Source organism: Solea senegalensis, linkage group LG20, assembly GCF_019176455.1.
Source record: "Solea senegalensis isolate Sse05_10M linkage group LG20, IFAPA_SoseM_1, whole genome shotgun sequence".
Taxonomy (NCBI): domain Eukaryota; kingdom Metazoa; phylum Chordata; class Actinopteri; order Pleuronectiformes; family Soleidae; genus Solea; species Solea senegalensis.
The window spans coordinates 15,334,421-15,359,261 of record NC_058039.1 but is presented as its reverse complement, the minus strand read 5'-3'; the positions used below and the strand labels follow the sequence as shown (position 1 = coordinate 15,359,261).

Below are 24,841 nucleotides of genomic sequence, written 5' to 3'. Positions count from 1 at the left end.
GTTGGTAGTGACCAGGGTGGACGGGATTACAAATTAAGAGTGTCAAGATGGAGCTGCTGGGCAGGGAGAACAAGAAGAGGAAGACCACAGAGAAGGTCCATGGATGTTGTGAAGGAGGATATGAGGACAGTTAGTGTAAGAGATGAAATTAATTATCTACATTCATAGCTTTAACCAAACCTGGTCTCCATTTAGTGCTGGAGACCGCGGAGTTCCTTTTAGTCAGCAGCTTCTCTGCTTTTGTTGGAACAGAAACATGAATCTGACAAGTTTTTAAAAAAATGATATGTAATTACATTGGCTGTGAGTCCCACTGTGTTAACACTGGTGATAAATTTCCCTGAGCCCCAGTGGTTCTGGTGACTTGTTTATGGGAAATATGTTTGGGGTCTTGGCCGGAAAATATCAACAGCACAGCATTGAGCAGTGATATGGGGAGGAGAATTTAATTTTTGTTTCCTCGCGCTGAGAATTTATAACTGGATTTGTATGGAAAAAATAATAATAATAAAACACCTGCCATCCAAACTGTCATCTGACTCTAATGAAATAAAGAAGTGCCTCATAAATGTGCACCAGAGCAGATGTTCTACGATCTAACATCGCCTCAATACATTCATTTGTATTGTAGTCAGTGATTATTTTTACTCTCTTTATGTTTACATGGGTTTATCCTTTAGTTAATTACAGTCAAAACATATCCACCCTGAGTCTGAAGTAACAGTTCAAAATTATACAGATAGAAAATAGAAAAAAAACATTTAAACTAGGGGTGGGACACAAATATCAATTTTGGCGACATATCGTCGTCCTTCCTCGTGCAATACGATAATCGATACGTCAGGGAAAATATCGATATTTGACAAACAGTCTCTGCCAGCTTCGCTCGCCGGGCGTCGCTACTTCATGTCTCCTCGCGGCGGCGCTGTTCAGATGAGTGAGTGAAACTTGGGCGGAAAAAGAGGGAGTTTACAGCGGGATAAAAGTAAGGTTGCTTTATGCAATTTGTTCTCTAAAGGCTGTTTAAAAGTGACATTAGGGGGAACGTTATGTGAACCAAATGTACAACCAAAACCTAACGCTAGGGGAACATTAGGAAAACTTTCCATATCAACCATAGGAGAGCCTCAGTGGAGGGGACCTTCAGGTAACGTTTCCGCAACCAAAAAATGTTGAATGTAGAACAGCAGAAATAAGATAAGGAAATAAATACTATTAAATATGTCAGACAACAAATGAAAACAAGGTAAATAGTAACATGAGTATATACGTATATGTGTTAATGAGGGGGATTCTTCTTCTTCTTCGTCTTCTGGCGCTGAGCCAGATTTTGACGATTCTTCCCGAGTGCGGCCCGAGTACCGCCGAACTCAGATGGTCCACAAAAAACCCCCGACACCAACCGAAACTGTGACTTCAGCTGTTCCTCATTCAAGTCTGATGTCAGTGAAGTGTGTGTGTCGAGCCTGAGAGCAGATAAATGAGAGTTAAAGGAGGAGAGCGCTGATCTCCTCTCTTTCTTTCTCCCTTTCTCTCCTGAAACCCTCAGCCCCTCCCTGACCAGACCGAACCAGAAGACCTGGGATTATTTTTTTTTCCTGGGGATTGGAGGCGTGAGAAAGGTAGGCTAATTATCGCACCACCCACTCACTCTTATTTAATTTATGTTTATAATTTTTTATACAGCATTTTTTCTGGGTTGAGACAACTGGGACAGGGGCAGGGAGGCAGCAGAGGGTTAAATCCTGCAGTTTTTTCTTTTATACTGAAATGAAATGAGCTCGTGCTGCTGCTGGTTCTGCTGGTGTTGATGAGGGAGGCTGGTTCAGGGCGTGTTACCCACGGCAACGCGGCGCGAAGCAGGCATCCTCAGGCAGGGATCAAACAATAAAGAGGAGGAGGAAGAAAAGGAGGAAGCATGGTTTTATAATAATAACAATAATATTAATTCTGGGTTAATCCCAGGCCTAAATAATCCTTTATATTCTCTCATGTGGCATGTGATCTGATGCTGGTGGTGAATCCATGGCATTTAATTTCATCACACTGCTGTACCAGATTGTATCTTGGAAATAATCTGCAGTCACAATTAAAGACAAAAGGCGGAACATATCATATAGAACAGTATGAGTGCTGCATTATCATACTCTGAGTGTGAATGGTTACACAATGTACTGGCACACACACACATCCCAAGCCTCTGACTAAGAGTTTGACACACACAACATTCACTTAAATGACAATAAATGATGACAGCAGAGGTTTTTTAATGACAAATCAGACACGAGAGATGAAGGAAATTGCATTGATTTCCGTGTCATGCACAGCCTGTGTCGTCAGGGTGTTTCTCTCCTCTACTCTTCATTCAACTATCTCGCTCTCATTTCCTCCATCTTCCATCAGGACATCCCCCCCCTCCACCACCGACACCGCCGCTGCCGTAACGGGACAGCCCCTGTTCATCCATTCATGACACACCCTTTTGCACCAGCAGCTGGTGCTCCTGCATTAACAAAAAAAAAGAAAGTGAGGAGGAGGGAGAGACAGAGAAAGAGAGAGGGATGGCTGGGGGCAGGAGGGGGTGGTATTGATTTCATTATCTTTAGATTTAAGATTGTAGATTGTAATTTTGACTCTTATGGCGATTCAGCACACTCAGGGCAGAAACTCAGGGTATGTCATTTATCTTTGACAAACAAAAGGCCAAGTTTGGATTTCCAGACTGTTCACTGCGGATCAGACTCATTTACAACTACAAGGGTTATTGCATCAGAACGCACGTAAATACCCTCCTGCAGGCGTCATCACCGACAACGGACGTCATATTAGTGAGACCACTCTGTGTTTTAATAAGAGATTGCAGGCTTTAAAGTGGGCCAGTACTGTCCAGGACACAGTACCAGTACTGTATCAGTATACAGTATCTAATCCAGGACCGCATATTCAAGTGACACAAACCCCACTTTTTGTTGGACAGTTGTCTTTTGACCTTTTCTTGCTCTAAGTGTTCCTTACTCTGGGCTTTTTGGTTCTTTGTGTCTGGTTTCCTGTTTTATTTTGTACTTCTTCCTAGTGTGTGTACCTTGTTAGGTTTGAGTTCCCCGTTGATTATCTGCCCCGCCTTAATGTGCAGGTAAAAATCTTGTTTTTACGAACGAAACGAAAACAGACTAAAGGCCCTGTTATACTTTACCCGTGCGTTGACAGTGCATGCGCAAACTGAAATTCTGCCCCACCGCTAGGTGGAGAGTTAAGCCCCACTCACCAAGCAGAAAAAACATTTCGACAACAGAAGAAGTTGTTGCCAAGGATAGTCAGCTGAGCCATGACCTGGCGACCCACGAACCAGCTGACACTGCGACGCCCCTGCCCGACGGACCTTTCGTTTGTGAGCCGCTCAAACCAGACGTGTCCGAGGGAGCTGTAGCATTGTTGTTCTGACTTGTACTGTCACCCGATGGTGAAGTGGGATACTACAGGACCCTGACGTGTAAATATACCGGGGTCCGTGATATGTGATGTGTGCGTAATGTGTGTGGCAGTATACCACAGGCTTAAAGCAAAAAGGGCATAGGGATAAAGTAAAAAAAAATGGCAAAAGCAACACAGGGAGGAAGACTGACAATCCAACATAGAACCGGTAGAGACAACTAGACACAGGTAAAACTAATTATGGCAGGACAGGATCAAAAATCTAGAAAAATAACAACAAGGACAAAAACACAACCCTCCAAATAAATCAAAACACTAGAAATAAAGCAGAGGAACTTTGCAGGCTATAGCTTTAATATAACAGCAGCTCTGCAGAGGGCAGAGATAAAAGCAGACAGAATAAGGACCCAGAAAAGTAACAGACAGAGACAGATCTTTACTCGGATGATTCATATGGAGAGATGATGGGAGAAGAAGAGGAGGTGGACGTCTCGGCTCAGTCAGTGCATCTCCTAATTTGTTTGAGTGATGTAATTGGTGATAGCATGAGACGGGAGAGCACTGACCCCATTTAGAGTCACACATCTGAAAAGGTAGTGCCCTCAACTGAAGGACAACATTAACATCTGCTGCTCAGGCTGCTGAGATGTTGTGGAATAAAAAATGTTATTACACAGTGAACAGAATAAAGTGCTCAAAGCAAGTGGTAACTGGTTGTGACTTCCCCCCGTAAGAATCTAAACTTCAAGCCTGATGCCGATTCCAGCGGACATAGGACAGGTCACATTCACTCTCACTTTCACACCTATGGTTCATTTAGCGTGTCCAATTTACCTCTGCATGTTTTTGGACTGTAGGAGGAAACCAGAGAACCCAGGGAGAGAATCAGTGCGTACCTGGTGAGAACATGCAAATTGTTAAAGCTGTATGTTAGCGGAAAACCATCCTTGCAAAGTCATCTGCTGCGGACCCAAATTCCACACAGAAAGGCCCTCGTTTGTGCTGGGATTCAAAGTGAAGTGGTGATCTTCTTGTTTAAAGGCAACGGTGGTAGCCACTGCACCACCATGTGACCCAAATATGAAGTTAAGCGGAGTTTGGTCGCTTTTTTCTCTATGAAGCTCCCCCTACAGTTTGGGAGTACAACACCACCGTAAACATCCATCCATTCATCCATTGTCTACCCCTTTATCCTCACTGTTCTCCTGGCCATGTGCACTTGTTTTCAACAGAGCTGGCAAACGTGAGCCGTGGAGCCATGTCCGTGCCGGTCGGCATCGGTTTTTCAATTCTTGATGTTTATTTACGTGTGACCCCTCTGTCCTCTTCCTTGCTTCCTCCAACAACAATTTTTTCTGCCTCTTTTTCACCGGCTCTGCCGTAATGAATGAATGAAGTAACGCTACCGCTGCTTTGGTCTTATAGGTGGTACCTCGCAAGACCCGTGACTTTGCGAGACTCCTGATTCTGAGGACTCTGGGTCCGCAGTGGATGACATTGCAAGGCTGGTTTTCCGCTAACATACAGCCCTCACTCTCCCCACACACAAGCCATTTAACCATCAAAATGACTCTGTTGAAGCTGTTAAATTAGAGTAAACAATCCTGCATAGTTCTGCTTTAAACTTGATCTACTTAGGTGAAGGTCACAGCATTTGTGGGGTACAATTCATTGGATTTGTGTTGCTTGATGGAAGCTAGAAGTTTGGTTCCAAACTCAACTTTGCAATGACTTTTTAATCTCTTAGCAAGAAAGTTCCGTTGCATTCAGTGTGAGCACTGCTTTTTGTCTGACTCTACTTAAACTTACTTAAATACATTTTTCATGTACTGTGTTATGTGCCTTCTCCGTGACATACAGTGGGACTTTTATATGATTGACAACAGTCATTTTCTTCTCAGTTATGTCTTTTTTTTCCCCCTCCCCACGAAGAGCACTCACACATACAATAAGCTAATGGCTCAGTGAAACATTAAAGTGAGGTGATTCAAACCCACTTCACAGGGCAGCAATTAGAAAATATGCTATGATTACTGTCTTCCACGAAAGGACTAAGAGCCTCTCGAGCAATTTTCCTGCCCACTTTAATGTTAGGGCGTCATTTTGAAATGACTTTTGTGTCTATTGAGGTGCAGAAGGAAAATAAATGGGCTTTTTCTCCCCCCTTTAAATAGCACTCTAATCTTTTATCATTAGAAGCTGCTGAGAATTCAATGGCTTTTTATTGTTCTCTCTTTCAGAGTGTACAGATCCAATGTGTCATGGCATGTGTCCCGTAATGCCAGATACAAACAAGAAAATATCTCTCTTTTATAACTCTTTGTAGTCAGTTATAAAACACACATGGGAAGTTCTGTCATTTCCGTGAAATTAAGTCAGCAGGGATATTGGTCTTCATGCTCGTCGAACCTGTGTTGTTCAGGAAAAAATATAAAGGCTTTTTTCACTCAGCATCTTCTGTAGGTTCATGAACCAGTTTGTCTGCGGTGTAATGTAGCGTTCTTCTTCATTAGGACCACTGTTGTCCAATCTGTGGTGAGGTTAGAAAGGACTTTGGTTGTGTGAGTGTAACATTAACATGATGATTTGTTCTGAGGATGCTGGTGTTGATATAAAGTAGAGACTGATGGATTTCTGTAAACCTACATACCCACGTACCTACTTTCCTACCTACCTACTAAATACCTACCTACCTTCCTAGAAACCTAACCGATCTAATCAATAGATCAGTCAGGCTGAAACTTTGATGTGAATGCAGCATCTGGGACCCTGCAATCTGACACCATGTGATTGCCTTCAGCAAAAAATGCTAAGCTCCTGTGGCCTACGATTATTATTGTTTATATTCACTTAAATATCTTATTGCCTACTACTACTGCTTACTCTAATCCAGTGCAGGAGCTGGTAAAAGGTCAGTGCCTCCTCAGGCCAGCTGGCTCCTCTCCATTACACACACACACACACACACACACCGACCCAAAGTGATGACCGTGCACTCTTGCATGTTAATGTCAAGGTCTGCTACTCTCTTTGCACCACCACTCCGGCCTCATCATGGTTTGTGGTCATGTGTGTTTGCCACAGGAGCCGTAGTAGGTCTTTAGCTGAACGTTGTGTCTCAACAGGGTCTTACCATAGACTTACAGCAGTGTTCTCCCTCAGGTATTTGAAGGGCTAATATGTGATATACTCTTTAGCTTGGCAGGGTGCTGCAGAGCAGTGGGCGGGGGGACTTAAATCTCTCAACTCGAGGACAAAGAATGAAGCTGGCACGCTTTCTGCCCTGCAGAGATTTTCCTGCTTCTGTGCTGGCGATGTGCTGTAATAAGCATCTCTGCTGTGACAAGCAGCCCCTAAATGTTTGGCTTGTAGGCAAAAATAGTACAATGATTTGTTGGTGTGAGTATATGCACTGTTGTAGGGAGGTTTTGACAGCGACATTGCTTCATATGACTTATTCTCTTGGACGTGAAGTTGTAGGACAACCTGGAGGGCACTTGTCATGACCTTGCAAACTGTAAAACGAGCAAATTACAAAAATTACAAACCAATTATTTAATCAAAATGAGTTCACACAACGGTGATTAAGCTCCAGACGACTCTTTTTGTGTTTCTCAGCGTTGCTGTGTTTAGAGCTCATGTCGACCCGATTTTGCGGCACTAATTGTGGCACATTTTCATTCAAATGTCTGACTTGGTTATGAAAATGTGACATTTTATGTCCCAAAGGTCAAAGTGACCTCATTATGTTCTCTAAAAACACAGCTGTGGTCATAGTTCAACATTGGGAACAGAAGTGAAGACCGTATTTCTTGTGACTTGACTTTTTGTTGGCTGTGAGATGGTGATTGTAGTTTTCAGTTAAGCACTGAACTGAACTGTAATCTAACTTCTTTTATGTATCTTTTTTATTATTTTATATATGTCTTTTTTATTTAGTTTTCAGCCTTTGGAAACAAAACCCCTCTGTAAAAAAACTTTTCAAATTGTTGGTTTATTTGTGTCTCTTTTTTCTTCTTTTTGTCAGAGAACTACTGAAGATGAAAGTAATCAGCGCTGCAGTGCTCAGTGCCGTGTTCTGCACCGGTGAGCACAAATATAATCAGTCACTTGGGAGGAACTTGGATAAATGAAACAAAAGAAATGACTTCCTGTGAAACCATATTTGCTTCAGCCGATTATTTTTGTGATGTATTTAATTTCCTCTCTTTGCTTACATGGCGTCAGGTCGTGTTTTATATTTAGCTGTCATCGTGTGAGACATTTACATTTCAAACACTTTGCTACTTTTAGGTAAAGTTGTAGAACAAAGGAACTCTGACTTATTTAAAGATCTTTGTTTGAGTCAACAGATGTAGAACAAAAACTGTTTTAAAAAGAAAATGCACTCACTTTTATCTTTTTTTCCTTTCACAGTTGTGTCAGCGTCTCTGAAAGGTAAACATCATCGCCAATTATTATTGGTAATCAATGCCATTCAAATGTCCAATGTTATTTTCTGCCTTGATATAAATTAGGTCAAATTCAGTATTTAAATACAGAATTTGCTTATTTATAATTCCAATTAATTACATCTTCTTATCTCAATACACTTTTTAAAACATTACATATTTGTACTTTATCATAACATGGACATTTTGACAGCATAAGAAATAGAAATGTTGTGTATTAATCACTGTTTTTCTCTTAAATCTACTTAATTCAATCAAAATATCAAAATAGTTAGTGATTAATTTAGAGTCAGGACAGACAAAGAAATTAAGACCTTTAAAGCTCATGTGTCATATTTAATAGAATAACTTGTTTGTCTCCTCCAGTCAAAGAGGAACGCAGGACGGCGTTCTTCGGCGAGGACATCCACATGGTCGTCCCGCCCGGGAAGGTCGGCGAGGTTGTGTTCAAACCCAGGACCAATCAGTCCAATGAGGTGGTTCTGATGCAAGCCGGCAAGGTGGTGAGCCCGCGGAGTTATCTCAACTCTCTGGGCCACCTGGTGCTGGAGGACGTGCAGGAAGAGGACGAGGGCGTGTACGTCATCAAGAACAGCAACCACCCGGTCAAGCGACTGTCCCTCGCTGTTAGGGGTAAGCACTCTTCTGTGTGGTATTGTGAAAAAGTGTCGCCCAGCTTCCATGTTGACTGCAATTACTTCAAATGCAAAGCCACATTTTTATATTTATTTTTATATCGGAAGTGGGAGTGATGTCTTTGGAATTCAAATTGTGTCAATATTAACAACTCTTTATGAATGGAGCAAACAAAAATGAACCACAAAATCAAAACACACTAACTGCAAATAAAGTATCGATTTAAATCATTCAAAAATGATTATGTCTGATTAATTATGTGGTAAAAGGTCTGAACTGAAGGTGTTTGTCATTGTTGAGTCAATTTTTACTTCTTTCCTCTCTCCATGTCAATCAGACTGCGCATTGGAGGAAGTGGTTAAGTATGGAGATACCTACTACATCCACCTCAACCATGTTGAAGGCCCCATCAGCCTGGAGTTCAGGTATGGCACAATGGCACAGTGCAAGTGCCCCAGAAGAAATACAGTATATACAAGTCTTGTGTATGCAACACAGGTCTTACGCTTCCAATTGTAATTGGAGGTCACAGGGCCTGCTGAAGTTCAAATGTGACAACAAATTCAAAAACTAGTTCAAATTCATTGTCCTCTGAGTGCACTATTCAAGATGGCTGCTGAAATATATGTAGTTTTTACTGTTTTTATGAACAAAGCTTTCTTTTTGTCCTTTTGTGTCCAGTTAGTGTGTACAATGTCTGTGCTGCTACTGTGTTGTTATGTACCGTATGAAATACCAAACAATGTAGGTTTACTTGCTAGCAAACCTAGCTATAGCATTATGCTGACCTGTGAAGCTCTTTGAAAACAGGAATGTACCTAAATTGAGAGGGATGTTATTTCCACTTCTGATTTACATATTATCTGAAGCACTGTGTTTTTTTTCCCAAAAGTTAGAACTATTGGAACAGATGGTTAGCATAACAGCAGTAGAGCAAAAGAGTGTGGGTCAGTTACTTGCAGGGGTGTAAGTGTTATGCAAATATGCTAGCACAGGCGCTAGCCAATCCAATTACATCCACATGTTTATTTTATTCAAATTGTTTTTGTCAGACAAAGTGCACACAACAAACATGACATCGCTGTCACTTTAGCAGCATTAGCGGCGCTTCCGTTAACTACTACGTAGTTCCGTAGTTACCTCAGACCTGCCCACCATCAATCATTAAAGCTATGCATACCTGTGTTTATACTCCATTTTATATCTGTTTTACGTCCTTAACATTATTGCTGTCACTCACTACCCTACAAAGCCTCTGCGTGTTTTTTCGTGACATTTTGAACCTGCAGTGTTCGCATTTATTCAAGTTAGTTACATCTCAGCAGGTGTTTACATGCCCTCTATTCTCACCAATCTATTTAATATGTTTTTCTTATTGTGGAAAGGCCCAGTCCGGTTCATGTCAATCAAACGGAGATCCACCATACCACAGAGGCTCCGCCTGTGTTGCTGTACAACCAGACGGGGGTGTTGGCAGACGATTACGTGGGACGCCTCAGCGTGTCAGAGAAACGGGTGACACTGCACGCCGTGAGGATGATGGATGAGGGGAGCTTCACTGTGCTGGACCGCGAGGGCAAAGTCAGGCGGAGGAACTGTCTGAATGTCAGAGGTGAGGAGTGAGTAAGCTTTAACTGAGTGTTCTGCCAAAGTGGAGCGTGTGTGTGTCTCAGACTAATCAGACGTCATGATCTCATTCTTAAGCAAATTGCCCTTAAAATTCCATTAAGGCTTAATCTCACAGGAGGTGATAAGCCTCTGTAATACATGTAAAATTAATTTAAACTTGCCATTAGGGAAACTATAAAGTGCCGCAAGAAAGAATAGGTTGTAGATAAATCCTATCAAGAACAATTTGGGACAACTTTATGGGACAAAATCATCAACCGTTTTCGAAACGTCCTCCATCAAAGTGATCTGTCCAACTGCCTCACAGTTCTCCTCACAATGTGTCCACAGAACACCAGGAATTTGAGCACCTTGGCTATGGAAAAAACCTGGAGATGAAACTTTACCTGCACTACACCAATGTGAGCGTCGTCTACAGGCCCAAAGCAGACAATCAGGACCGGGTTATTCTGGACCAGGGGGTTCTGGTGACACCACTGGACCCTCTGCTGGACGGCAGGCTGACTGTGGATGGCTCCAAGCTCATCATGAAGAAGGTCCATGAGGCAGACAGTGGCGTCTTCAAAGTGACAGACCTGTCTGGATTTGTTGTGGCTCACGTCTACATAGAGGTGGAGGGTATGTAGATGTTTTTTAATCCTCAAGATGCCGTTAGATGCCGTCTAATCCTCAAAAAACTCCACTGGCTCCCTGTTCCATACCGCATACAATACAAGGTTTGATGTATTATTATTATTTTTGGGTTTTAAGTTTTTGTCTAAAGGTTAGTGGTATAATTTGGCTCTAAAACTTATACTCACTGTTTCATCTCGCCACAGAATAGACTTTTTTTGAGTGAAAACCAGTTTGTAGTTTGTAAACCGATCACTCTCCTGCACCAAAAACATTGAAAAAATCTATGTTTTTAGCACATGGGGACACAGGAGCTGCTCGTCTGCTGCTGCCGTCTTTGGTCGGTTTGTGTCACTTAGATTAATCCAAATGAAGGATTTCAAACACCAAAAATACAAAATAACACATTTGAATTTACTGACGGAAGTGGATCAAAAACTGTTTTTCTCTATGGACTTTGGTCTGTAGAGTTTTCTTTTGTAATCCTTCTTTACCGTTTAAATCTATATATATATATTTTTTTTATTAAAGTGTCATTTTTAAATACCTGAACTCAGAAAATACTTAAAAGGACTTTATATATTTGGATCAAAAGTGTCACAGTCAAGCTGTCATCCATATTTATGAATGAGTGACATGATTACTGTGACTTATGCCGGAATCAGATTATGTTTTATATTTTTGAATTTCACAATGGTCGCCATGTCAGATTATTAATCAAATCACAGTGGCACATGCTAAAATGTTAGACTTCTCATCAGGGTGTCGCAGAGCGTCCCAGACGCCAAATCTCTGTTCTTCAAATATGTTACACTACACTTCATCGCTCCCAACGTACATAATCGAGTCGGTCTTGACCAATTCGCTTGAAAATCGGCCTGAATTTGCGTAGTCTGATCCTGGCATTAATGGAAACTCTTAAATCTGAGGCTGTTTTATCCAACAACTTTTAATATAAATTTCTTTAGCTGTACTGTGCAGGATTTCAGTTTTTAAAAGAGACAAACCCATGTTTTTATTTTTCTCAGCCTACCGTCTGCCACGTCTCACTGTGAGCATCCTGTCCATGCTGGGCCTGATCGCCTTCTTGCTGCTGGTGTGCCTGCTGTCCTGCCTCTACAAAGTGCACAAGAGGAACGAGAAGAACAAGAAGCTGGAGCTTATCGCTCAGCAGTCGGGCAAGGGCGACGGCGACGCCTTCAGACAGGTAACGCCCACCGGGGGGCATTAGCATCGCTCTGTGATGGAGGGACGTTGTTGGGCCACAGCAGCAGTGGGTTTGAGAGGAGAGTGAGTTGTGTGTGTGTGTGCCTGTGTGTGTGTTGATGGGGAAATGATAGAGAGGTGGTGGCGGTGGCTGCTGATTGGCCAGATGGCTGACATTTTCCCCCACAGTGCTGGATCTGTCCTGGATGGTTACAATTTGGACAATTTTAAACAGCATGTCAAAACAAACGTCCACATAACTGTTGTTCCTCCCAGGAAAAGAAATGCTCTTTTTGTCCTCACATACATAAGAAAATACTTTTGACAAAAAAAGGACAAAAGTTTACTTAAGTAACTCAAACTTAAAAAGTGTCATTATTGACACTTTTTATTGTGTCATAAATGCTACTAGTTTCAAAGGGACAGTGCAGAAACACAGCAGAGTGTGTGTGCATACAACTACAAATCACTACTTCCATATGAGCAAATTGATATTTCCACGATAAGAAAACACCTTGTTCATTTTTAAAATTAAATATCAAGCGACTGTCATTCTAATATTTTTGTAAATTGTATGCGTGGTGTGAGACATTGTCCTCCTCACTCAGTCAGTTTTCAATGAAGCTCTTTAACCTTGAATGGATTATGAAGGTTTTCCTTCTTTTTTAAATGTTCATCGATTGCTTCAGTCATATTTTTTAAAATAGTGCCGCTCCATACAGCGGCTCAATACTTGCTGATTAACTGACTGAATGGATAATTTAGACCAGTTGACAGTCAAACCTCCAGTCAACACAGAGCCATTCATCAAGCCCGGCCCTGTTGGGAATTTGTTAACCAACTGAATTTATGGAGCAATTTAAAAGCCATTAGAAACCGATGACTCACCTATAGGAGACACCTGAACATCAAGCTCAGGTATTGATCTGTGTACCGGTGGAAAGTCGTTCAACACAACAACAAAGTGGCATAGGAAATATGCTAAGATTGATTATATAAGAGCTTAATAAGAGTAACGATAAATCAGTCTCATCTCATTATCATCATTTACAGCGTGACTTATCATTATTTCTATTAATCACACACAGCGTAAACAAATAAACAAAGTGGTCAGCAGGGGTGTGTCTGAGAAGGTGGGTGTGTGGCTGCATGTGTGAGGGTTCGTGGGGGGGTGGTTGGTCAGCAAGGCTGTGTTTGTGTGAGAGAAGGTGGGTGTGTGTGTGGCTGCTTGTGTGTGTTTGGGGGGGGGTTGGGTGGAGAGAAAGGATGCAAGTTGTTTTCAGTAGACTAATAAATGCTGTGTCGACGCAAGATAAAAATGCAGATTTTTTCAATAGACTTTGGTGCAGGAAAAAAAACCCTTCTGTTTCTTTTTGGAAAAGGCTGTCTGATTGTGAGTTAAAGTGTTTTTCGTAAGATATTATATTGACTTACTACAGTGTGTTTGTATCAACTTTAAATATTTAAGTATCTGAATAATGAGGCACCTGAAATGATAACTGTTTGTCCACTTTCTGATGTTTTGATGATGTGCATCTTGACTGTATGGCTGCACTGCTGTGGAATAGAGGTTGACAGAGACATGTGTGAGTGTCGGCCCAGCTAACGCTGTTGCCTGTGCGTTACGTTTCTCCCTCTCATGTTAAGGTGCCTCACACGGAGCCTCTTCTTGGTGAGAGCATTGTGTCGTGTGGCTTCTCTGTTCCTCCCCTCGTTGTATCGGTGTCTAGAGAAATGTGCTGCTTTTACGGCAAATCAGTTCCTTGATCAACTTGCTGTGTGCGTGACAAGATTATTGGCGACATGTTTCGGAAATACGTGCTCAGCATTTTCTAAGTTTATGGCGATACGGATCCATTAAGTAAACCCTGGACCCTGAGGAGAAACTGCCGCCAATCTTAATGAACCAGCAGGAGTTGATCAAAGATCTAATTTGACAAAAAGTCAATGAGTTATGTTAAGTGAATCTGGCACCAGGACTTGGGACAAACTGTCTCTCTGGTCCTAACAGACGTCTGAACATTTATGTGACTGAGCTCTGCTGGACGTATATTACATATACACAATTATACAGTATTTTAATATCACCTAAGGTCATATTACTTCAAATTCAGCTTTTAATACACACACAACAAGTGAAAACAAAGGTTTAGTCGTTAAATGCAGTGCAATTTTACTTTAATGTTATATTCAATTAAAAAAACAATCATTTTGATAACAAAATTAAAAGGTAGTGCAGTAGTTAAAGGAAACACGTAATTGCTTTCTAATGTACAGATCAATATCACTGTTAAAACCTTTATTAATGGCACAAGAGGACATTAACATTATTAAATGTTGGTGCTTAAGTCCGCTGTCGGCAGAATTGCTGGAAAAATCAAATACTAACATTTAGGATTGCGTCTCTCTGTCCTGACCACAGGAGTAAGCACAGAGAAACCCAATCAATTTAATCACTCCATCTATATAAGCCTCCACTTGCATCTACTGTGACTCTCTTGCTCTTTTTCAGGTTGTTTTACAACAGTTGTTGTAAATGCTGAAATTATGACCTTTCACCCTCCACTGCCAATAAGAGCACCCTCTCTCGCTAAATTACCCTGTGATTGGTCAGTTTCTCCCATATTTGCCAAACGATTAATATGGGGACCCACTTTTTGAAGATGGTGACCCAATTCACAATATACCGTGAAACGTGACATGCAAATATGTGCATTATATAATGTTTCTGACTTGTTTTTTAAACTGTCAACACCTCATTTTATCTCAAATAGATAAACCAGCAATTTCCAATAGACAACAAACCCTAAAACTAATTTTTATGTCCAGGAATACAAGCAAATAACTATCTTTTGATAGTTCGTATGTTTATGTTAAAACAAGTGAAAGGAAGTCAGTTCTTTTCACTTGCTTTCAGAAGTTATGATTTTTTGAATAACAGCAAAGACCTGCTGAGATGGTTTAAACCTCTTTGTTGCTGGTGTGTGTGTGTGTGTGTGTGTGTGTATATAACTGCAGCTTTGAGAAAGTCACACTGATGTGAGGCTCTTTGTGTCTCTCAAGATCAGTGAAATATTTGTGCCAATACTTTTCCTCTCTTCTCTGTGGCTTAGCAGCTTTTTTTTTGACTCTTCTTCTCTTCTTCTATAGAAGTAGTACCGAGCTCTGCAGTTACTCATCATGGTAACTGAAGACATCAGAGCTGCTGCATAATGTAATGCTTTGTCAGCTCAAAGCTCATAAATACATTTATTTCTTTACTTTGGTGTTGTTTTATTGTGACGTTTGATTCATAGGGTAAATATTTAATGTGTACAGTGCGTTCTTGCTTTATGTGGGTTTGTTAAAACAACGTCTGAAGTTTTTATGAATGGTTTTATGAGGAACTGATGCATAAATGCTGTGACTAAGTGTTTAATCTTGATGTTAATCAGCCCTTTCTGGCTGTAAACTAAACCTTATACATTAACCCTTTCTCCCACACCAAAGTTCATAGAGAAAAAAACTGTTTTTAGCTCACAGAGACACAGGAGAACTGGTCTACTGTTGCCTCGTGTGGTAAGTTTGTGTCTCTGACTTAAATCTGAACAAAGGACTTCAAACACAGAAGTCACTAAATGGCACTTACTGAAGTCACTGATGGAGGCAGAGTGGATCAACAACTCCTGTTGTGATGTAAAATCACTTGTTTATGCAATGAACTTTGGTGTGGGAGAGTGAGCAGTTTACAGAGTGACACAAACTCAATTTTCCAGTTGAAAAAGGCTGTTAAACAGCAAGATGAATTATCAGACCAAGTTCTTAAGACATCAAAGACTGAAGAGAGATTATAGATTTTATTTTTGTAAAATCCTAACCATATGTCAGTACCTCATACAACCACATTTCAAAAATACCTAAGATGTTCACATAATATCTTGTAGATTTATTTTACTACTTGTCTGTGTATGTGCTGTCAATGTTTTTATGTGTGTCCTTCTGTCTGGTTGTACTCCATGTTTTATATGATGCAAATATAAAAAATAGATAAGAGAAACATGTGACCTGACATTGAAAACACCTGCTGTTTTTACACTTATTCCAAATGTCATCATAGCCACCAAAGATATTCACATTTCAGTGACTACAGTCAATTTATTCTTCCAGAATTAAGCTGCTTTTAATGTTTATTTACTTAAAAATAAAACAGAATAATACTCGAAAATTAACACAAGTTCATCATGTGAGTGTGACAGATTTAGCTATAGGTTTCCAAAATGGCTGCCAGTCACATCAATCGTAAAAACACTCTTCTACTTTTACTTTTACTGTTAATGTTGTGTCACATTAAGTAAGTCGTACCCGTAGTTTTATCCATGGACATGTTGCTATGTTGCATGTGCGCAGAATGCGGTGCAGAGTGTTGCTATCCACTGCTATTGCTAACATTGGCAAACAGAGGCTAGCCCTAGACACGTTTGCGTCCATGTTTTGTTTTTCTGACTTTTCAACAGAAACGCTGTCAATTAGGAGGTGACTTCACTACCATTACTAAATCTTTTCTACACTACAGCTTATTAATAATTTATTTTTCTTGTCACCAGTTCAACATGCGAACAGCACAAACGTCTAGTTAGGCTAACACTGAACACTGGGATAAATGTTAAAGCAGCAGGTTTATACACAGATTCTAACTCAGTGTGTGTCTGTTTGTTTGTGTGTCCTTGTTTGTGTGTGTTTATGCTTAAATACAGCAACACACCTTATGTTTGTGTTCATGTGTCTATAATGTGTGTGTGTGTGTGTGTGTATGTGTGTGTTTATCGACAGTGGAGGTTGAGATGACAGCAGTCAGCCCTGATGTCCGTTGCTCTGACACGTTATGGATTTCAGGTTCAGACAAACACGTGTCAGCAAACTTTCAGGACGTAACCCGAGAGACCGACACGAAACTCAGATCAGTCTCCTCGCCACCGTCCGTCCTCTGTCTCTCTGCCGAGTCCTTCTCTTTGTATCTTCATGTCTCTCCACCTTATGTTGATTTCAATCCCGCTCTTGCTGACTATCTTTCCCTTAACGCCTTCGCTTTCCTTGTTTGGCCCTTTCATTTGAAGTCTCTGATGTTGCTGTTTCTATTTGACAAGTCAGATATTAAAATCAGAATCAGCTTCAGAATACTTGATACTCTACTCCAACAAAGAACATCAAAATAACAGAAATTATACTGAGATACAACTATGGTACGATATACTAGGAAAAAATTTCCACAACAGTAAAAACTTGTCAATTTTCCTCTAAATAGAACATAATTGACAAAACGGACTCAATGTTGTATTCAAGATGACCTGAAACTAAATAAGTGATTGAGCAATTCCCATTGACCATTGAGTTATTTTTTGCAACAGGCAGAGTCGCCCCCTGGTGGCTAACTGCTTCTCTCTGACTTCCTTGTCCTCACTTTTTAAACAGGAAAGCCATGTCCAATATTTATGGATTTATCCTTATACAAATTGAACAGCTCATTATGTCATTCCACAGTTTAGAGAGAATGCCCTTAGATTTTATATTTGATATATTTGATGTTTTCATTTCTTTTCTTTTCTTTATATATTCATTCATTCTTTCATTGATTTCCTGTTTTATTTTGGTGTTACTTTTGTTCTCTCATATCGGATCATTTACTTCCTGTAGCCTGATTTTTGACCCCGTCCTGATTGTTTTCACCTGATGTTTGTCATACCCAACCCTTTCTTAGTACATATACTCCCCTGCTTCATTTGATCCCTGCTACTTCTTCCATTCAGATTCTTAGACAGTGTAGCGGTATTTTACCTTTTTAGAAATGAAACACTTACACTTACAGTGTAATATAGTTGCTGCTGCTGCTACTTAAGTGCTGTAAGTAACACTGGAAGGATAAAATTAATGACGACAGGGAACCAACAAAAAAACTGGATGTTTTAGAGGAAAGAAGCACTAAATTATACACATTATTAGTATTTTATTAATCGTAATTACAGGGTAAATGATGGTCATAGCTCTTTAGGGAACGATTCTGTGTCTCTTTCTGAAATGAAGCAAATCTGCAGCCTGTCTCTTTCCATTTTTTCTCCAACTAATAACTCTCTTTGCTTATCCATCTCAATTTTCAAGTTTCCTCTTTTCTGCCTCTTTGTCCTCCCTTCATTTATCTTTCCTACAGGACCCGACATTGAAAAAAAACAAACAAAAAAACGATTTTAGGCTCTGTTTCCTCTCAACCTCCAGCCTCACTGTGAAGACCAAACAAAACTGTTTGTCTCTCAAACGGTGGCGTCAGACAAGTGTCGTCCTCGTATCGTGTGTGTATTTCTGTGAAGGTGTAGGATCTTTTAAATGTGTGCGTGTGTGTTTTTATGTCCCTGCAGCAGTGTCGTTGTCGTTTTGATGATGGGATGAATGCAGAATGTTACACGGAAGATTTTGACAAGTCTCTTCTCGTTCTTGTGTGTTGTCCTCCTGTGTGCTTGTGTGTTGTGTTCTATGTGAACGTGTGGCTCTGCAGGTCGTCCATGATGCGTACACCAGGTTCACTGAGGAGTCGCTGGCGCAGTCTGTGTGTGATCAGCCTACAGAGAGCACAGAGGTCACCATCAAGGTCAGTGCTGGAGCCAGTAAAAACCAAGTGATAAAAAAAAGAATAAATACAGTTAACTGGAAGGAGCTCCGAACGTCAGATCGAATCAATCGCACTTTTCATACACAGATACACTCAAATCTGTGTCAATACATAGTTTAAGAAGCTAATGCTTCAGAGTTAACGCATGGACAGAAATGCATATCAAAATGTATTTCAAAATAAAATAGCAAACTAATAAATATATCTATATAGATCGTCCCACTATGAATCAACTATTAAATGGATGAGCTGACTGCACTAATGGTGTTTTATAACAGTACAGATGCATAATGTAGTCTACAGCTGAAACGCTTAATGTGAAATTAATGTAAATACAACCAAAAAAACAATCTAACATCCTATTACCATCCAATACAATCATTTCCTAATCAATTGTGCTATTGAGAAGTCCAATAATTTTAAATGCACAGAAAGTGACCTTGTCAAGTTCTGCACACCACAGCTCTTACTGAAGGATTGAGGACAGTGTTTTTCAAACCTGGAAATGATGATCATTTTCTCAGATCTCTGTCTTCTTGTGTCCACAAACCAAAATGATTCAGCTTTAATGATTTCTTTGTTATACGGAGCAAAGAAAATATTCACATTTGAAGAAGCTGGAAAGTCTGGGAACTTGTTTTAATTCTTTGGGAAAAAAAAAACACAAATATCAAAATAGTTGATCAACAATCAATTGATCGAGTAATTGTTTTAGCCAGAGTGCTTTGACTTTACGTGTAATGTCTGAAGACCATATGGCAAAGCTGTAGCTAGCTAGATGCTAGCTAGCATAGACATTCAATCCATCCTCTGTACATAGATGTGGCCTCCATATTTAATGGCTAAAGCAGGCGTGTGTGTGTGTGTGTGCGTGTGTGTGTTTACCTTTTATACAAATCTGATCGATTTTCCTCTAGACGCCTGTTTATGCTTTTCATTCACATACATTCCTGTTGCCTCCACGTAACAAGAGAAATTAGTTGTGTTGGCTGCATGTAAGTGGACAGTAAATCTATAAATGTCCCAGCAACATGAGCATCAATTATTCACATTGTTTTTTCACTGACCTCAATTTCTTTATCGCTTCTTTTCCCCCTTTTCCTTCCTCCATCTCCTCTTGTCTGCATGGGGAATGTTTTTTCCTCCATCTTTTCTCTTGCCTGACTATAATTTCCACCTCCTTTTGTTCTTCCCCCTGTTTCTTTCTTGCCATTTATTGTTAAACTTGTGTCTTTTTCACTCTATCCCTCCTTATTTCACTTTTCTTTTTTTTAACCAGGGCCTTGAAGTGTCCAAACCAGGTCGCTACCAGGCTCTTAACTCAGACAACTTCTTGGAGATGAGTGACTCCGGTGTGGAGTTCACCAGCTCTGGTCTCCCACTAGACAGCGACACTGATGCCGCGATCACCTACGCCTCCAACAAACCACTCCTCAACGCCGTCTCCCCCACAGCCGTGACCAAAGGAGTTTACTCCGACAGCCAGGAGGCCACCGCTGTCCCCGACGGCGAGCTGAGCGCCACTCGGACCCCTGACTCCGCCATGAGCGCCAGCCCGGCATCCAACCCTCGCTCGCTTGCAGCCGCGACCCCCGACGGCAGCCTGCATGGAGCTGCGTCACCGGGAACGGCCTCCAGGGGCACCACTGGCTCAGATTCAGTCAAGACAGAAGGAGGAGAGAGTGGAGAAGCCGAGCTGAAAGAGGAACCTGCTCAGAGCACCTGAGAGGGTGTATTTCTATTTTGTGTCTCTGTACACAGTAATGACATCCACATCTGGCATTTCTGAGAACCTTCATCATATCCAAACACCACCACAAGTCCTTGATCATGGCGTCACAAAAACAACAACACAAATCAAATATTCATGCCTGGAGCTGGATGTCACTGCAGCCCAGGAGAAAAATAACAAAAAGGCTGTCGCACAAAATGCGCAATGCGAAATTTAATGCACTATGCACTGGAAGATGATATGCAAAGTGTAAAACCCCCAAAGCTCCATCAAAAGAAGAACAATGCAGTTTTGTGCATATGGTAAAATGCATGCATTTCAATTAAACATTTAAGTAGATGTCATAGTTCAGAGCTGCAGGAGGATGCAGCCATTAGAGTAGATTGACTGCATGTGATGAAAGAAGAGCGGGCTCCGAAAGATGTTACGGATATGTGAAAAGGGTGAAACACTCAGCACTTATTAGGGGTCAACGATGTCAGCACCTAGCGAAAAACGTCGAGTAAATGTATACATTATTGCGGAGTTTGACAGATTTGACAGGCAGCGACATGAACGGACACAACTTACTTAAGACCACCAACAACAACAACAGCAAAGACAATCTCTCCCTGGTTGAAACCAGACGTGTTGCCTCCGACAGCACTTTTGTCTGCTTTCACGGCATCACATAAACACTGCGATGATTGCATTTCATCCCACCCACACACTGACTCTATTATTAACACTACAAGCATGTCAGAAACAAAAAAAACAACAAAACAAAGCCGCCTCTGTCTCTCCAGATACAAGTGCTTGTCTCAGCACTCACTCACCGACGAAAACTTCCCTCACCGTAAAAACAGGAGATCGAGAATCGGCGCGACTGTGCGAGTCCTGGGCGGCTGTTGTCGTTTAGACATAATCAAAAAGTGGAAACATCACACGCACAAGAATGATGAAATGTCAAGTGTTTTTCCTTCGTACTAGTGGAGTTGTCGTGACAGAGTGTTTCTGAACACTTTCAGGAATTTTGGAACAATTCCCGGAAAATGTAATTGGATTCGCAGCCTATTTGCGAACAGACAGATTCATGGGCACCACACATATATATACAAACTGTATATAGAGCGAGGAGCGGTGATAAAAGGACGATGACAGTGATGGAACACGGCGCTACTCAGGAGAGCAGATAAATGGCCCGCATGATTGAAAGCCTCCTATTTTCATCTCAGCCTCCATCCGTCTCTTGGAGCACTCCGATTATTGTCGCCCGGTTGTTTCTCCAAAAATTGAAGAGGCTGGAGAGAGACTCGGTCGGATCAATCTGCGATAACACCGCTGCCTATGAGGCGCTGGTGGAATGAGCCTGAGAAGTGGTTATGAGTATGTGTGTGTGCAGTGTGGAGTATTTTACAGAGCAAGACAAAGGAGATGTTCCGCACCGTGTGGGTCTGTTTGGCCGATGAAAAGTAGAAAAGGAGGTCGTTGTCATGACGGGTGAGGCAACTCATTGTATCAATTTCATTGATAATTGATACACGGGCATCAAATATCAATATTTTAACGTGAAAGAACCAACAAAAACAGTCATCTCATCAGATTTCCAGACGAAAATTGCACACACCACATAATCTAACTGGCTGAGAAATAAATCGACAGAAGGAAAATGAAGCGTAACTCCTTCGAATCCTGCCCTTTTACCCATTTATGTCCATTTTGATTCTTTGGTCAGACAGATTTCCTGACATATCTTTATATCATTATCTTTCAATAGGTCAGTCATAGCAGAATCACCATTGTGGGCCTTTGTATCATAGTGAAGCTGACCGTGACTACAGCACATAACACGCCACTGAACGTGTGATATAGAAGACTCCCTTCTTTTTTATTTGAGCAGCATAAACCATTCCCCTGCGACGCACGAGAAAAACTCATGTGAGATGATGCACTTCTATTTTTCCTTGCATTCTATCTGCAAATCTGATATGATCACTTGCCATTACTGAACAGATATGATTTGAGGGGGAAAAAAACAAACCCAGCCTGTCTTGTTTTGAAAGGGACTTTTGTTAATGTAGCTCAAATGGCAATAAACACATTTCAAAGTCAGACAAAAGAAAAACATGGGAGGGAGTGCCAACAAACAGAGCGTTCAAACATGTTTAGAAAGAAGCGGGGACACACTCAATTAAAATCCGCTCCCACGGCGCAAACGGCTGCTTTTGACTAATTACTTGTCTTATCTTGCTGTGGAAGGAGCCTTTGGGCTAATTCAGGTCACAGGAAGTCAATTTACGCTGAAGACATTTCAAAGGACCATAGTGAAAGGCACGTCTCACAGCAAAAACAAACACCACTCAAACCTGTCCTTGTCCAATGTCACACAGTCTGTGATACGTGTCTTTTATGATACTCTTGCCACTTTAAGGCCCAATCCCATCTCTCAGTTTTACCCCTTGGAAGTGTAACAGCTCTAGCAGGGGGCCCCCAGACTTCCCTTTCCATGGCCTCATCATCCAGCTCTGACGAGGGGATCCCTAGGCTCTCCCAGTCCAGCCAGAGGATATAATCTCTCCACTTAGTCCTTAGTCTGCCCCAAGGTCCCCTGGATGTGCCAGGCCACCTCCCTAGGGAGGCACCCAGTCACTCTACTCTGAGTAGTAGCTTCTCACCCCGGCCATCCTTCTGAGAAAAAACCCATTTTGGCCGCTTGTACCCACGATCTCGTTCTTTCAGTCATGAGCCATCACTCATGACCATTAATGAGGGTAGAAACGAAGATCGACCGGTAGATCACAAGCTTTGACGATGGGGTTGGTGGTGATAGCCAAAAACAAACTAGCTAACAAAATACCCTGTTGTCAACGGTTGTAATATCACTAGTTTGGACTAAAGATGTGTCAGGAAATGTCTTACTGGTGAACCAGTTTATAACAGGTACAAGAGACCTCAAACGATATTTGTCAAAAAGCTAATATTGATTAGCGTGTTGTGTAGCTACAGTAACCACTGCATGCTAACTAGTGTTAGTTTTATGGCTGTAACATTAGTTTCCTTTTATTTAGTTAATCTGGGAAATATCTCAGCCCGAAGTTCAAAGTGTTTCCCTGAAATAAGCTCTGTTTGAAAAGTTAACTCATTGGCTGCGATCCATTTTAGGAGCAGTGATGGAATCGACGTCTATAGCAGTCAATCAGTTAATTAGCCCATTGTGCTCTTCTGCTACCTCAACATGAGTCAGGAAATGCTATGCCCACATGTGAACATATAAATGGAGGGTGTAGGGCAGAGATTTAGGGGTAAGTGGTAGAATAGGATTGAGCTTTAGGGGCCTGGTATACTTCCTCAAACAAGACGTGTCCGAGGGAGCTGTAGCATCATTCTCTTCTTCTTTGGTAGGAATGCGTCCTATTCCCTGCGTCTAGACTTGTATTGCCACCGGGTGGTGAAGTGGGATACTACAGGACTCTGACACGCGAGTATACCAGGGTCTGCGATATACGCCATGTGCACAGAACTATACCAGGGGCTTAAGAGTGCAATTGTAAGCAGAGCAGTATCCATGGCAACATCAATCACAGGGTTCACCCACCAAAACGTGTCAAGCCTCAGTGGTTTTCCTCACAACCAGGCACAAGTTTCCTAAGGATTCCATTCAGATGTCAGTGTTGTTATTGTTGTCGCCGCTCACAGCCGTCACCTGTACGGCTACTACATGCTGCAAAAAAAACCAACTGATGTCAACTTGGGAAAAGTGAAAGATTTATCACCTTAATGACCTTTGAGTGTTTTGATATGATACAGATGTTTGATGCCTGCAAAACAAAAAGCACAAATTCAAAACACAGGTAATCCTGTTGAAACAAAGAAACAAAAAAAAGTTAGTGTACTTAAAATGGTTAAAAAAACAAAAAGTAGCAGCTATTGTGTATATATAATGCAAAAAAATGACTAGGTAAACTAGTTCCCTTATTCAGGAAAAAGTAGTTTGGATGATGATGATGAGTGCGTAAAATACTTTAGTCGGTGAGCGATCAGTGTTGCCACAGGGCAGTGACAGTTGGACGGGCTAATGACAAGTAAATGGTCAAAGGGTTTTCAATTAAATTAAAGCAATATTAGCTATAACAGCCAGAAACATCACAGACACACAGAGGAATCAGACATAACACATCTCAGTGCCCCCATCCCCCTTTTTTTTCTCTGATGTAAATATTAATATATGTGCATGTTTACAGTGTGGAAATATGTTCCTTACCGCAAGGCTTATGCAAGATTTTATACTCTCAAACGTCTGCATTTTATTCATGTCATGTTGTCATGTTGAATCACAGTGACATCCTTTCATCAAAGTTTGCCTCAGCTGGATTTGGAAGGAGGGAGTGGAAAATGTGTCCACTGGATGGCAGTGCAGAGTCAATAATGTCACAAGGTTGTCCACATGGCAGCAGCTTTTGCACACAGACACGCGCACAAATGTGAGCGACGCTGTTACGATGCACATCCGTTACAATGCACCGTTCT

General features: G+C 41.3%; 1 protein-coding gene across 1 annotated transcript; it reads left to right on the top strand.

Moving 5' to 3' along the window:
• Positions 1 to 1,348: 1,348 nt before the first annotated feature.
• LOC122786156 lies at positions 1,349 to 21,859 on the top strand. Its single transcript, XM_044052215.1, has 10 exons — positions 1,349 to 1,622; positions 7,460 to 7,518; positions 7,849 to 7,869; positions 8,250 to 8,516; positions 8,857 to 8,944; positions 9,905 to 10,131; positions 10,479 to 10,766; positions 11,789 to 11,967; positions 18,490 to 18,582; positions 19,883 to 21,859. The coding sequence occupies exons 2-10, from the start codon at positions 7,473 to 7,475 to the stop codon at positions 20,327 to 20,329; spliced, it is 1,656 nt and encodes a 551-aa protein (XP_043908150.1). The 5' UTR covers positions 1,349 to 1,622; positions 7,460 to 7,472; the 3' UTR covers positions 20,330 to 21,859.
• Positions 21,860 to 24,841: the final 2,982 nt, after the last annotated feature.